Raw genomic sequence first — 15,573 nt, 5'->3', positions numbered from 1 at the left:
ATGCAAAATTGTACAGCAGCTGCCTCATCGGCTGTTCATATGTAGCCATCGCTGGCAGTGTGTGCATGTTTGCATGAGCGAGAGAGGGGGGGAAAAGGGCTTCAAGGTGAACCCCAGACACTGAATATGAGCACACTACGATAGGACCAGGAAGGAACAGAAACTATGACTCATACTATTACAAAGCAAAATCAAGATGATTAATTTTCTTTCAAGTTCCAAACAGTTAGAAATATTGAAAACAGAGGGCACTGGAGCAGCGATGTTAATGGAACAAAAGGAGGTGGGTGGCAAAGGAGGTGGGTAGATGTGAAGTAGCTAGCTAGGATATTTCTCTCACTTTATGCTAATCGGGCACATAAGCTAGTTTACATAGTGAGATGTTCCTTTCACCCTGTCCCCCTCCAACAGGTACATTCAGTTGTTGCATCTTGTCTTAAACTCGATTGTGAGCTCTCTGGGGAAGGAATTATCTCCGACTATGTATTTGTACCTAGCATGATAGGAAACCAGTTATGACTAGGGTTTCAGGTGTCACTAGGTGATGCACATAATTTTACAGCTGAGGAAACTGAGGCACAGAGAAGTTAGGATACTTGCCCGCATTCACCGAGTGAAGCTCAAAGTAGAGATTAGAACCCAAGCGTCCTGACTAGGGCTGTCGATTTAATCACAATTAACTCAAAAAAAATCACGATTAATTGCAGTTTTAATTGCACTGTTAAACAATAGAATACCAATTGAAATTTATTACATATTTTTGGATGTTTTTCTACATTTTCAAATATATTGATTCTATTACAAAACACAATACAAAGTGTACAGTGCTCACTTTATATTATTTGTATTACAAATATTTGGACTGTAAAAATGATAAAAGAATAGTATTTTTCAATTCACCTCATACAAGTACTGTAGTGTAATCTCTTTATCGTGAAAGTGCAACTTACAGATGTAGATTTTTTATTTGTTACATAACTGCACTATGTGCCAGATATGCTAAACATTCGTATGCCCCTTCATGCTTCGGCCACCATTTCAGAGGACATGCTTCCATGCTGAGGACGCTTGTTAAAAAAATAATGCGTTAATTAAATTTGTGACTGAACTCCTTGGGGGAGAATTGTATGTCTCCTGCTCTGTTCTACCCGCATTCTGCCATGTATTTCATCTTATAGCCATTTTGGATGGTGACTCAGTACATGTTCGTTTTAAGAACACTTTCACTGCAGTTTTGACAAAACGCAAAGAAGGTACCAATGTGAGATTTCTAAAGATAGCAACAGCACTTGACCCAAGGTTTAAAAATCTGAAGTCCCTTCCAAAATCTGATTGGGACAAGGTGTGAAGCATGCTTTCAGAAGTCTTAAAAGCACAACACTCTGATGCGGAAACTACAGAACCCAAACTACCAAAGAAGAAAATTAGTCTTATGCTGTTAGAATCTGACTCAGATGATGAATGTGATCTGCGTTGGTTTGCACTGCTTTGGATCATTATCGAGCAGAACCCGTCATCAGCATGGGCACATGTCCTCTGGAATAGTGGTTGAATCATGAAGGGACATATGAATCTTTAGCACATCTGGTATGTAAATATCTTGCGATGTTAGCTACAGCAGTGCCATGCAAACGCCTATTCTCACTTTCAGGTGACATTGTAAACAAGAACTGGGCAGCATTATCTCCTGCAAATGTGAACAAACTTGTTTATTTGAGCGATTGGCTGAAGAAGAAGTAGGACTGATTAGACTTGTAGGCTCCAAAGTTTTACACTGTTTTATTTTTGAATGTAGTTTTTTTGTACATAATTCTACATTTGTAAGTTCAACTTCCATGATAGAGATTGCACTACAGTACTTGTATTAAGTGAATTGAAAAATATTTTTTGTTACAGTGCAAATATTCTTAATCAAAAATAAAGTGAGCACTGTATACTTTATATTCAGTGTTCTAATTGAAATCAATATATTTGAAAATGTAGAAAACATCCAAAAATATTTAAATAAATGGTATTCTAGTCTTGTTTAACAGTGCAATTAATCATGATTAATTTTTTAATCACTTGACAGCCCTAGTCCTGACTCACAAGTCTGCTGCTGTAACCAATGGACAGTGCTGCCCCTGGTGGATTTCTAATTCAGGGGGTTCTTAACTTTGCAAACAGATGTTTCAGGTGCTTTCTAGATATCAGTACACGGGTTAAACTACAGTTTACTTGCTACCTGCCAGCAGTTGTTACTGCTGAATTCTCATATGCAGGGTGGAGGTTGCTTTAGCTGTCGAACTTTAATCCCCTGCCCCGCATCCCCTTCCTGCCTAGCAAAAATAAAATAATAAATGTTGCAACCATCTCAGCAAAAATAGGTACAACAAAGGCACACGGATCATTATTCAAGAGAAACAGCTGGCGTAAAACCTGTGAATTCCTGACCATGTCCGTCAAATGCTGTGGACTGAGGAGCAGTCAGAGAAGGAAAATGCTCTAACCGCAAACAGCACAGTGGAGGCAACTCCTACAAATTAGATTAATAAATCCTACTGTGCTTTCAAACTGCTGTAACTCACCCCGCTGGAGATTTAAAATGGTGAAGCAGCAGTGTGAACAGTGTGTGTCTCCGCCTTAGGTGGAATCTTACAACTGCCCATAGCAAACACATTGAACTCTTGGGAGGGTTTTTGGTTGGTTTGGTGGTGGAGGTCAGGGGGCGGAATTGTTGGAGAGGGGGTGGGTCAGGGAGGTTGCAGTTAATTTTTAAAAGAGAGACAGAATTTAATGAAGGACTACCCCAAACTGTAGTAAATTTTGACTTTGGGTAGTAAATGTGTCCCTGGAGGCTGGCTTTTCAAAATATTCAAATTTATCCTTGGCACTTTGACCAGCAGCATTCCGGTGCTGATTTCTTAATTGAAAAGAAAAGGGAAGGGAGAAATATCTGAATGTTGGGTTCAGATTTCTCCTAGAGGAACTTCTTCATGTTCGTGCAGGTTGAAAATGACACTTTGTGGGATCTGCTCTTCCTTCGTTCTGATTTTAGTTATAGATGATATATATGTGACCAGATAGCTGATGTAATAAAATAGTATTGTGTTTTCCACTGTGTTGAACTTAGAGGTTCAAATGTGTTAATGCAGTTGAATTGATTGTAATATTTTATAAAAGTTTCTTCAACAAAAATATTGTTAGTGATTCTAGGTGTCAAAGGTTATGAAAGCAAATAAAATGCAAGCAAAATGGGAGCATTCTAACTGGCTCTCATGGGTGTCAATTACACTGTAGTGGTTACTGGTAAATCACAAAGGGTCTCCGATTACAGCCTGGTACAACTTGAAGTAAGGGAGGCAGAATAATAGTTTTGAAAGGCACATGGCTGGACTGGTAGCAACCCTGATATCAGCACTAGTTGTTATTTTTTTAGTAGTGCTCATCGGTAATTGAGTTACGTTAAAGGCATAACAGAAATAAATGAGGCAGTTGTACAAATGTGCTGGACACTTTGGATGAACTAGACAATGGTTTGGTATTTTACAGAGGCAAGAATTGGAATCAGAGAACAAGAAACTGAAAAATGAACTGAATGAGCTGAGGAAGACTATTGTAGACCGGGTGACCCAAAACAACTCATCCAGTGATATCCAGGACAGTTATACCCTCTTATTAAACCAGCTTAAATCAGCCAATGAGGAACTGGAAGTGAGGAAAGAGGAGGTGCTTATCCTAAGGGCACAGATTATAAAGGAAGCCCAGCAAAAAGAGACTGGCAAAAATATGGTAATTGAAAGGGAAAATCTTGTTCCGCTCCTATCACTGACTATTCATTACCTGTCCTGATTTCATGAAAAATGATGCTTTTGCTTTGGTAAATTGTAGGCAAAAGTGGATGATTATCTGAAACTTCCTCTGTGTAGCAGGGTGCTGATACAAAAGCACTTAATTAGCTCCTGCTCAGCCAGCTCCAATCAAGAGAAATAGATTGGGGCTGGTGGAACAGGCCTGATGCCTGGCCTGGGGATTGGCTTCACCTATGGGCCTGACAAGCTAGCAGCTATAAGGGCTGGGAGCCAGTATAAAGAGGGCAGCCAGAGGGAAAGGTCAGGCTCCTGGCTGACTGCTAGCCAAAGAGGGAACTAACCCTGGTAAATAGCTCAACATGGGTGGTGGGAGAACTGTGTGTGTAAATAAAGGCACGGGTGCTGCATAACAGGAAGCCTCTCAGAGCTTTATTAGGGCAGTCAGCGGGCCCCAGGAAGAGAGACAGGCAGAGGACCCTGTTACACAAGATCACAAGATATATCATCTGGAAGGGGGAAGATGACAGGAAAACAGGTTTTAGGCCAGGTTCTGCTTTCATGCACATGGGTGTAAAGAAAAAGTAACGCCATTTACACCTGGGTAATCGAGAGCCAAACTTGGCCCCTGGAATTTGTGAGGGTTTTTTTCCTGCTGCTGTTTAAAGCAAGTCTGTTATGTATAAAAATCCCCCCTCTCCAGCATTTGGAGATTTAAATTTCCACTTCATTTTCTCAAGGTTTTAGCACCTTCCATGCTTCAGACCATGATCCCAAACTATCTCCTCCACAAACCGACAGTGTGCCCCCTCGATCTGTCATGGTTATTGAGGCCCACTCTCATCTGCCTGACCCCCACAGGCACATACCCCCTCCCTTGTCCACATAAGACAATAGGCCAGAATAGGATAGGTCCTCCAGGAAAGGCCATTAAACGCGCTCTTAGCATCCAGAGTTTGAAAGACTTGAATGAGACCCAAGGGATTTCATGAAGATGATGATGATGTTGTTCTGCGTGTGAAATTTAGGACTCGAACATCAACACATATACCAGCTGGCCAAACAGTGACAAGCATGTCGATGCAGAGGATGCAATTGAGGCCTACCATGGGGTGTGTCAGACAAATCGGTAAGTGTGTCTCCATTGATCTTTACAGCAAAGGTGGGCCTAGGCCACAAAGCATGGATTCGGATCTGAAGTAAGTTCTGATGGTGGGGCACTGTTGGCTTTCAGTGTCTGGTCTGGGCCTGTCACAGAGAGAAAGAGCTGTGAAGTTGGGAATAGGATCCAAAGCTCAGAGGATTGGGTCTGCCCCTTGCTGAAGGAGGGGAAGTACTGGACAGGTGGGACAACCAAAGGTTGCAGAGAGAAAAATAAATGCCCACCAAAGCCGAGTTACCCTCCACTACACGGGCTTCCTTATGGCAGAAGCTGGGCAGTGCAGTACAGAGTCCAGAACTGAGCAGTAAAACTCCTGCAGTATGGAAACCCATGGAGCTGAAGGACTGAGAGATTTTAAATATAAAAATCTTTAAATCCAGCCCTGATATAGTAGCAAGAGTAGAATACGGCTTATATTTTAGAGAAGAATTATGAGTTAGTCGTTTCAGAAAACTCCTAATGTCATGCAGGGAAGTCAGTTGTTAGAAGAATCCCTATCCCATTTCCCTAGAGGCAAAAAGTCTGTTCCAGTGAAATGAGCTAATGTACACATCTATGTAGTCTCAGGCATCACCCACATTATCTGCTATTTCTGTATCTAAACTCTGAGCCAAGAATCCTCTTTGATTACAGATTTCCTAAAGTGATAGTTCATACTCTGAATTTGTCTTCCTTCATAATAATAACAATAATAATAGAGTTTATACTGTTGTTGAGAAATTCACTTTGTGCAACTCTCCAGGAGTACATAAGATCTATAGATAATATCTTGTAAAGAGACAAGTTAATAAGTGAATTAAATGTTTATTTTACTGCAAGGAAATTGAATATTTGCTTGTCTCTACCTGGTTATCTGGCAGGAATAGAGGGTTTTTTTTCCCATTGCAAATTTTCATTTACCCAGGATATTCATGAGACCTAACTGTTGCAGAGTTTGACTAATGGTTTCTAATAAAATAGCATACCTAGCCAGTTTGTAAACTCTGGCACATGAAAGCTCTTTCCTTTTCCACCAGGAAAAGGAATTCATAAAATCTGGGAGAGGAATTTCTCTCCATTTAAAGGTTCAGTACACAGAAAACAAATGACAACAATACTATCTAAATACACCACATGGGCAAGAAGAGAACTTCTCTGTTCAGTAGAGCAGGTCTGGCACCTTTCATCAGCACCACTGAAAATGGCCCTAGTTGGAGCTGAACTAAGTGAAGTTTGTGAGTTTGATGTTTCAAAATTCCTTTCAGATTTTATTCAGAGAAGACGGCAGTGCTTACATTGCACTTTGACAAATGAGGGTGGTGTAAACATTAACTAGCTAATCCGCTTAATTAAAGAAGAGTGGTCCTATTGACTTTTTAATGAATCAGTCTATCTGAACTTCTGGGTGAGGGAACCCTTAGTGGTTTTGAGTCAATACCATACTGATGAATCCAGAATAAATGCTTATTGCCTATCATTCCCAAAGTGGTTTTCTCTTAAGATAATAGCACCCCTTTGAGTTGATTTCATAATTGACCACATTTTAATATGGTTAAAAAATAAAAACAGGAGGAGGGAAGGATTTTTGTCTTGCAAGAACATCAACTGGGAAAAATCACCATCCAGTCAGAGTTCTCCTGTTAGTAGTATGCAAATAATGATGATTAATAAACAGTGAAGACAATCATTTATTTATTTGTCAATGTTTAAATGCACATCCCAGTGCTGAGCCTCTGACCACAAGCATGGTAACAAATCAGTATTTAAAACAACAAATTGACTCAAGACAATCAAATAAACTTTCCCTGTATAACTCAGCTAGCTGTTCCGCCTCTGGAAGAAACCACAGTAAGACAATATAGACCAAAATTTTCAAATTGATAGATGCCCACAGTTAAGGTTCTAAATGCATATGTAAGTACCTAAATAAAGGCAGTCGATGCTTAGCAGTGCTGAGGACCTAAGCTCACAGGGCTGATGATAGAGCTTAGAATAAAGGCCACTTTTATCTAGGCACCTAAATATGGATTGAGAAAACTAACTTTAAGCACCAAAGTTCAGAAAATATTTGCCCTAGGCCTGAAGAACTCCAGATATTCTTCCATGGGTTGACTTTATGTATGGCTTGAAAGCAGAGCACATAGAAAACAACTCTGACCACTGGCCAGTGTATCTAACCTGTGCTTCGTTTCCAGAGCTTAGACATTAGCATTGCTTTGAATTAGCTGTGAGATGGAAGAGTATTCATGGTAATATGCATATGTAGACATTCCCTTTCTCGTACTGATACCCTTCTACACTGCTTCTGCAACAACAACAAATACCTCGTAACCTGGGGTGGCAGGTGGGATGATAGACTCACGGAATTGTGTTAAGGCTTATCAACTTGGCTAAAAGGAAATAAATAGCTTTTAAGGCTCCCACCAATTTTAGGTGCACATTTTCTATGTGCACAGAGATTTAACTCCTTTGAAGAGTGAATCTGTGGAAACGACATCTTGGGTCTACATGTTCTCTCAATGCCTACAGCTCAAATTATTCAATTTACAAGTTGTTGTTGTTGTTTAAAAAAGGCTTGGATTTTTTTCAGCCAGCTTTCCAAACTCAAGCTGGTGCTGAAAGTCAAGCTGGGTTATTTCCTGATCTATGCTTGCTTCATCAACAAGAAACCTGACTCAGCTCAGACGTATTAGATGACTGATGTGCAATTCAGGTGCTTGCCTGACATATCAAATGCTGAATATCGAGAGCTGTCAAAAAAAATAATTTTTCTTGTAAACTGAGCAAAATTGATCTGGAAATCATTGAGAGAGGATAACCATGGGGCTCCATGATGCCATTTCTCCAGTGTCACTTTGCAGAGTAGACCCATACTTTAAGTGTGTGGTTTCCATTTGGGAGTGGCACATCTGACTCCCATCCCTCCCACCCCTTTTGAGAGTTACCTACACAAAGGAAATCACTTTCAGTTAAAAGATAAGTCTTTTCCTTACAGCTGAGTGGATCCTGCTACAGCATTTTATATAGCACAGAATGTATCTCTTTAGTGGCTCACTTTTCTTTGAAAGTCAAACTGTCAAGTGAATTTTATTTTCCTTTTTTAAAGACCTTCAAACTCACTTTGGAACTGAAGTGACATAAATCAAGTTATAACAAATGTTTCTTGGCCAGATTACAAATCTCATTTTATTCATTTGTAAAATGTCCAGACATTAAAGTTAAATGAGCTCCTTTCATTTTGTCATTAAAACTGATTTGACTGCTAATGTGCAACTTCTACAACACTGGTGAGACAAGATTTTTCTGGGCACCTTTTTATCTAATTAGAGGGAATGCAGAGAAAAGTAACAACAAAAGATTCAGGGGCTTGAGGGATGGTTTTGAGGAAAGATTGAAAGAACTTGGCATGTAAAGCTTTCCTTAGTGACTAAGGGGGACTGTTCTGATACAGTAGAGGAATTGGTAGGATGTAAATACAAAGATGGGAGATAAATTGTTCTGAGTGGTATAAGTAAGCATAGAAGGGATGAGACTGAACAAAGGAAAATGAGGCTATCAGAAGAGTGTTCCTAATAGCGAGATCTATCACACTGTAGGATGGTCTCCCAAAGAAAGCGGTGGAAGTGCGAGTAACTGAGTCATTTTAAAATTGGACTGGACAAAGAAATGAAGAATATATTGTACAGAGCAATCCTGTATAAGCAGAGGGAGAGAGGAAAAGACTAAATAATCCTTTCCTGGCTTCAGTGTCTTTGATTCTTTCTCAGTAGATTTGAAAAGACACACCTTTTGAAGTAAGAGTGGGAGAATGTAAAACACCATAAAAGAACCATCGGGCCCTTACTTGCTCAGGCTTGGTTAATCACAATGCCACTTCTTGCTTTCTTCACTTAAAGAAGGGGGGAAATCTCATGTAGAAAACTAGTAATTTCCAATGTACTGGACAATGGGAAAGAATTGAGATCTGGTCTATACTTACAGGATTTGGCAGCGTAGCGGGATCAGGAGAGTGAAAAATTGCTTCTGTAAATGACATAGGTATGTCAACAAAAGCGCTAGTGTAGGCAGTTATGCTGCAAAACAGTCTTTTGCCAGTATGGTGAATTCTGTTCGGGAAACTGGTTTAAGTAAAAGAACGCTTTTGCCAGTATGAACTGTATTTCCACTAGGAGAGTTTACTGGCATAGCTATCTGGGCAAACCTTTTCTAGTGGAGACTAGACCTTTTCCTTTTATATTGCACTTTTTGTCTGAAGATCTCAGAGGTATGCAGGGATGGGTAATTATGTTCTCCCAATTTCGAGCTGGAGACATTGAGGCAAAGAGGGTTGGACCATCCAAGGTCACACACTGAACTAGTGGCAAAAGCTGCAACTACAACCCAGGTCAAGTACTTGGAGTAGAATCTAGTCCCGGTGCTTCGCCCACTAGAGCCAGTGGGAATGATGTATCTGAAACCATTCATGTTGCTTTGCCCTTAGAGGAATTGGTGTAGATGTACAACAAACCTAAGAGCCGGGTCATATCTGCGCTGTGCTTTTAAAAAAAAGATCAAGATTGATATTTGAGAGGTTCCAATAAAAATTTCAGTGCAGGAAAATTTCTTTCATTTTTTGGTAGTGGACCCTTTTTCCTATGTGCTTTCTTTGTTCTCAAAGCCATTTCCTCTCCACTTTGTCTGCTCGCCTACCCCTTGATCTCCGTTGTGTTCTCTCATTATGATTGTTGTTCCCCTTGCTTTTTTGTTTTCTCTTCCCTTTCTTGGTGTCCTCTCTCTCCAGTTTTGTCTAGTGTCTGGCTGATAGCAAAATGAAACTGGCTAGATTAAAGATTTCAAGTTGTGGAAAATACTGCTTTTAGATTTTGAGATCCCCTTCAGCTTCACTGCCAGTAGGGGGAAGAGGAGTAAAGTGAAACTGACTAGGCTCTCAAATTCAGAGGACCAGGTCACCTGCTTAAAGTAAGTCAGCAGAGTTCCAGTCATCTCAGTGCAGCTATGCTGATTTACTCCTGCTGAGGATATGGCTCAAAAGCATAAGAGATTACAGCAGTAGTAAGTTTCTTCGATTCTGGCTGGAGCTGCACCAAAGAAGACAGTGCTCCAAGAGGCTAGATTTTTTTGAATGCTCTGCTCCATCAAGATTGTTGTTCCCGTGTCAGCTGAGTCTCTTGCATTGAAATGGGGTTTAGACCAATATTAGTAAAGTAACTAAAATGCAGCTGAGCCAGAATGCTTTTCCAGTACAGAGAAAAGTTAACAACCAGTGTCTTGTGCATTTTCTATTGGTGGAGTTTTCCAGCATAAACCAACTGAAATACAAACTTGATTCTTACCCCCACAAAAGGCCTAACCCCTCCATTGAAGTAATTGGCCAGACTCCAATGGGAAAAGGATCAAAATCTTATAGTGGTGTACATCAAAATTAACTCCACTGAAGTTAATAGTTACACCACTGTAAAACAGGCCTGAGTGAGAGGAGAAATCAAGACCACAGGGCCTAAGAAAACTGTAACTAATATGCCTGTACCAGAAGACAGTGAGTGTGTATGTATGAATGCATACCCCGCATGCCACACTAGTGAATCATAGAAATGTAGGCCTGGAAGGGAGCTTGAGAAGTCATCAAGTTCACCCCCCTACACTGAGGCAGGACCAAATAAACCTAGACCATCCTTGACAGGTGTTTGTCCAACCTCTTCTTTAAAAGCTTCAATGATGGGGATTGCACAACCTCCTTTGGAAGCCTGTTCCAGATCTTAACTGCCCTTTATAGATAGAAAGTTTTTCCTAATACCTATCCTGGCTCTCCCTTGCTGCAGATAACCCCATTACTTCTTGTTCTACCTTCAGTGGACTTAGACAACAATTGATCACCATCCTCTTTGTGATAACCCTCAACATATTTAAAAACTGTTTAGCAGGTTCTTTCTCAGTCTTCTTTTTTCAAGACTATACATCCCCAGTGTTTTTTTAACTTTTCCTAATAGGTCAGGTTTTCTAAACCCTTTATTCATTTTTGTGGCTCTTTTGGACTCTCTCTCGTTTATCCACATCTTTTCTAAACTGTGTGGTGCCCAAAACTGGATACAGTACTCCAGCTGAGGCTCACCAGTGCCAAGTTTAGTGGGGCAGTTACCTCCCACATTTTACATATGACACTACTGTTAATACACCCTAGGACGTTATTAGCCTTTTTCGCAACTGCATCACATTGTTGACTTGTATTCAATTTATGATCCACTGGAACCCCTGGATCCTTTTCAGCAGTACAAACATAGTTGTGCATTTGATATTTCCTTCCTGAGAGAAGTACTTTGCACTTGTCTTCACTGAATTTCATCTTGTGCAATTCAGACCAATTCTCTCATTTGTCAAGGTCCTTTTTCATTCTAATCCTGTCCTCCAAAATGCTCGCAACCCCTCCCATCTTGGTGTCATCTGCAAATTGTATAATCATAGTCTCCACTCCATTATCCAAGATTTTAAGGAAAATATTAACTAGTATCAGACCCATGACTGACCCTTAGAATCATAGAATCATAGAATATCAGGGTTGGAAGGGACCCCAGAAGGTCATCTAGTCCAACCCCCTGCTCAAAGCAGGACCAATTCCCAGTTCCCAGTTAAATCATCCCAGCCCGTCCTTGTGGGACCTCACTAGATATGCCTTCCCAGTCTGACAGCAAACGATTGATAACTACTGAATATAGCTTTTCACCCAGTTGTGGACCCACCTTATAGTAATTTCATCTAGACCATATTTCCCTGTTTGCTTATTAGTGTGTCATGTGGAACTGTGTCAAAAGGCATATTAAAATCAAGATATATCTGGTCTACTGCTTCCCCACTATCCACTAGGCCAGCAACCCTCTCAAAGAAGAAAATTCCTTATAATCCTCTATGTGTTTATGAACTGATTCTTTAATAATTTGTTCCAGTATCTTTCCAGGTATCAGTTAGGCTGTAATTCCCTGGGTCCTCTTTGTTCCTCTTTTTAAAGATAGGTACTATGCTTGCCCTTCTCCAGTCCTTGAGTAAATTCACCAAAGCCACACTTCACTTATGAGCATGTCATGTGAAACACTGTCAAAAGCCTAACTAAAATCCAAGCTATAATAAGGGCTAGCAATAGAAAACAACTGATTACTTTCTTTGAATTCTTTTTACCTTCCATTGTTTTTTCCCTTTTCTTCCCAAGACTTTTGCTATGAACACAAATGACCTTCCTTACCCGCATCCTCAGTCAGGACTGCTGGGCCTAGTATTGCCCCTTGAGGCTCCCATGTATGGGGCACGGCCACTGACTGAAGGAGCAGCATGCAGTGGCTCAGCTGGGCAGCAGTATTTGTGCTCTTTCTCTCTGTCCTCCTTCAGTCTTCCCTAACTCTTTAATTCCGCTGTTTATCCTCCCCCTTTGCCTCCAGGTCGGTAATATCCATGCCCACCCGGAAAAGGAATCCATAAAATCTTTGCCATGGAGAGCGACAGCCCCACTCATCCAAATTAGAAGTATATAGGATTTGGCAAACTACCACACTCTTCTTCTCAATTACTATGATTCTTGTGTGACAATAGATTACCCCTGTCCGAGTTGTACATTGACTGTCACAAGCCAGTGCTGGCAACATCACAGTTTGCTACCATGGCAGACAACACTGTTCAGTGGCTTGAGCGCAGGTTTCGGAGTCAGAAAACCTTAGTTTTACTCCTGGTTCTCCCTTTGACTCAGTCTGTGATCTTGGGCAAGTCACTTGACTTTTCTGCATGAAAAGGGATGATATTGCTTGCTTACCTTTGAGAGGCCAGTCGTGCCTACCCCAAATTTTAAATATGACGAGTTATGTCCACCCCCCAAATCATGAGATTTTAATAGATAGTAAATGTTGGCTTCTTTTAATTTGCCTTCTGGATTTTGAGCCTTTTGAGTTCATTTGGCTCAGACTTCCTAGCTTGTCTCCAGGTAGGCTAACCACTTATGAACATGAAAGCTAAGATTCTCCAGAAGCTGGGGCTGGAAGTAAAATGGCAAATATCAGACAAGATGTAATAAAATCATGTTAGCTGGCAACAGTGGCTCCACTCATGACAGGGTGGAGGAGTGCAGAGTCTGACGGCAACTCTTGTATTACCAGGGAAGGGGGCACAACTGTCTGACTGTGAAATTACAGGGGTAGGAAGAGGATTCTGACGACGGACTAGAGAAGGGCTCTTTATGTACAGTTTAGTAGTGATGCCAAAGGGAAGAGAGTTTAATGACGTTTTGTTCTTTTTTTAAAAAGTTTGCCTGAGTGTAATGGGGACTCCTTACTTTCCCCCTTTCTGTTGCAACTGACATTTTGCCTTTCTTTCCTGTCCCCTTGTTTTCCTTTTCTCTGTCCTTTATTTCTAGCAAGACTGAGGACTGGGGCTATCTCAATGAAGATGGAGAGCTCGGCTTGGCCTATCAGGGCCTAAAGCAAGTTGCCAGGTCAAATGCTTTTTTCTTCTTCCTCTTTCCTTTTCCCCGCCTCATTCATACGCTCACATGTACTCTCTCTGCCTCACTGTCCTTTACAATAGGAATTGGAGATGGGGCTAACCCAAGCTGAGCCACCATAACTTTGAGGGGGAGATGGAACATTTCTAAGGTTTTGGGAAATTGTGGTCCTGAGCCAAACCTTGGCACTCACGCCCATCTCTAGGAATGCAGCAACCAACTAAAGTTTGGGTTGGGATGTAGTTCTGCAACATTGCTGCACGAATGTATCATTGTGTACCACACCAAAACTGTATCTATGATCCCCAGAGGTGCTGGGAAACCTTACCCTGTTTGTGGGTGCTGCACCCTTTTGGATTCGGCCTTATGTGTTTTAGAGATATTTATATGTGGTGTGGAGGAACAACGGTATTTCATGAACCAACTCCTGGCTCCATTGAAGTCAATGGCATAACTCCCATTGAGTTAAGTGGAGTCAGGGTTTCACCCCAAGTATCTAATTATAGTCCCTTTAGCTCTGACTGAACTTCTCCTTTTGTAAAGTGTATTAAAGTCTTCTGTTCTCTTATCTGTTCATGAACGTGTAAGAAAGGATGCTGAGTCCCTTTTAAATGTACTGTTTTCTTTGTCCTCTTTGCATGCTCAAATTCACCTGAATTACTCCTTTTCCACTCAATCCAATGTCTAGAAGTGTGTCAGGAGGAGAATTATTACTGCTTGCAGATTACCTCTGACACTCCAATGCACTCCTATTTTGTGGATGAATATATCAGAGGGACACATTGCAGGTGATTCCTGCAATTTCAATGTTCCCCTGTGCAAGCACAGTGCTTCTGTAATAACTTCTCCAAACTAATCACCTTTTGGGAGGATGAATAATGGTTAAAGTAGAATCCAGGAGTCCCAGTTCCCAGTAGCCTATTCCCAATTCTGATACTATTTACAGTTCTCAGAATGTCTGATCATTACATGTTAATCTTTCTACCATCTCACTTTATCCTTCTGTAATACAAGGATGATAATACTTATCTGCCTCACAGAGAGGTGTTGTGAGCCTCTCCATCAGTGTTTGTAAAGTGCGATCATCTGATGAAAAGCACTATCAGGGGGAAAGTAGTCGTAATATTTATTAAAATGTAGTGTCAATTTTAGAGCAACCAGAGGGAGGGCAGAAGCTCTTCTGAGAATAATATGAAATATATGACTGGGCTGATTGGCTGCCTACTTTCCTCAGAACTGCAAATACAAGAGGACCATATTTGTCTACGTGTTTGGTTCAGGTTCAACTTGATCTCATATGAAGCTGCATCATGAAAAAAACTTGTACTTTTTAGCATAGTGGAAGGCCCAACACAATATTAACTCCTGACAATATGTCAGCAAGGTCATGTCCATTATTATCTCCATCTGACAGATATTGAGTGAGTGGGTGGGTGGGTGTATGTACAAATGCAGAAAATGGGGAGGATGTTGGACTCCACTGAACAGAACAACTGAAAAGTTTTCAGCTGAAAATCAAAAAGACAACATTTTCCATGGAAAACAGACACTTTGCACACACACAACTTTGGCTTGTTGAAAACTGTGTTCTGTTGAAGCACAATTTAGATAGAAAACCTTTTTGACCTGCCCTAATTAAGGCCCTGATTCAGCAAGATACATAAGCATGTGCCTACATTTAAGCACAAGCATAGTTCTCTTGACTTTAGTGGGATGATTCAGGTGCCAGAAGTCATGCATGCTCTTTTTCACTGGCAGGGTGGTGAAACACTGGAATGTGTTACCTTGGGAGGTGGTGGAATCTCCTTCCTTAAAGTTTTTAAGGTCAGGCTTGACAAAGCCCTGGCTGGGATGATTCAGTTGAGGATTGGTCCTGCTTTGAGCAGGGGGTTGGACTGGATGACCTCCTGAGGTCCCTTCCAACCCTGATATTCTACGATTCTATGATTAAGTACCTTGCTTAAGACCACACAGGAAATCAGTGGCAGAGACAGAGCTAAGGCTTCAGACTTCGTAACTTTCGGTCCCTTGTTCAAACCATTCAATCTTGCTGGAACCACTTTGCTAGCATTTGTAATCTTGTTTAGATCCTATTGGAATACTTAAAAGCACTAAGGGAGAGATTTCCATTTGGTACACTATAATTGGTACCCTTAAAAATAAATTAA

At 40.9% G+C, this 15,573-nt stretch overlaps 1 protein-coding gene across 5 annotated transcripts in view; it reads left to right on the top strand.

Moving 5' to 3' along the window:
• Positions 1–15,573, top strand: part of MYO5B (myosin VB) — a 374,454-nt gene that overhangs the window by 326,424 nt on the left and 32,457 nt on the right. For 4 of the 5 annotated variants that reach the window (XM_078852708.1, XM_078852707.1, XM_073343525.2 and 1 more), the window contains 2 exons: positions 3,532–3,771; positions 4,817–4,917. In XM_078852708.1, the coding sequence (XP_078708834.1) occupies positions 3,532–3,771; positions 4,817–4,917 (341 nt within the window). Of the gene's footprint in view, positions 1–3,531; positions 3,772–4,816; positions 4,918–13,318; positions 13,397–15,573 lie in introns of all 5 variants that reach the window. The other variant, XM_078852710.1, reaches the window with a different exon arrangement.

This window comes from Lepidochelys kempii, chromosome 5, assembly GCF_965140285.1.
Source record: "Lepidochelys kempii isolate rLepKem1 chromosome 5, rLepKem1.hap1, whole genome shotgun sequence".
NCBI lineage: Eukaryota > Metazoa > Chordata > Testudines > Cheloniidae > Lepidochelys > Lepidochelys kempii.
This window is presented reverse-complemented; position numbering and strand designations above follow the sequence as displayed.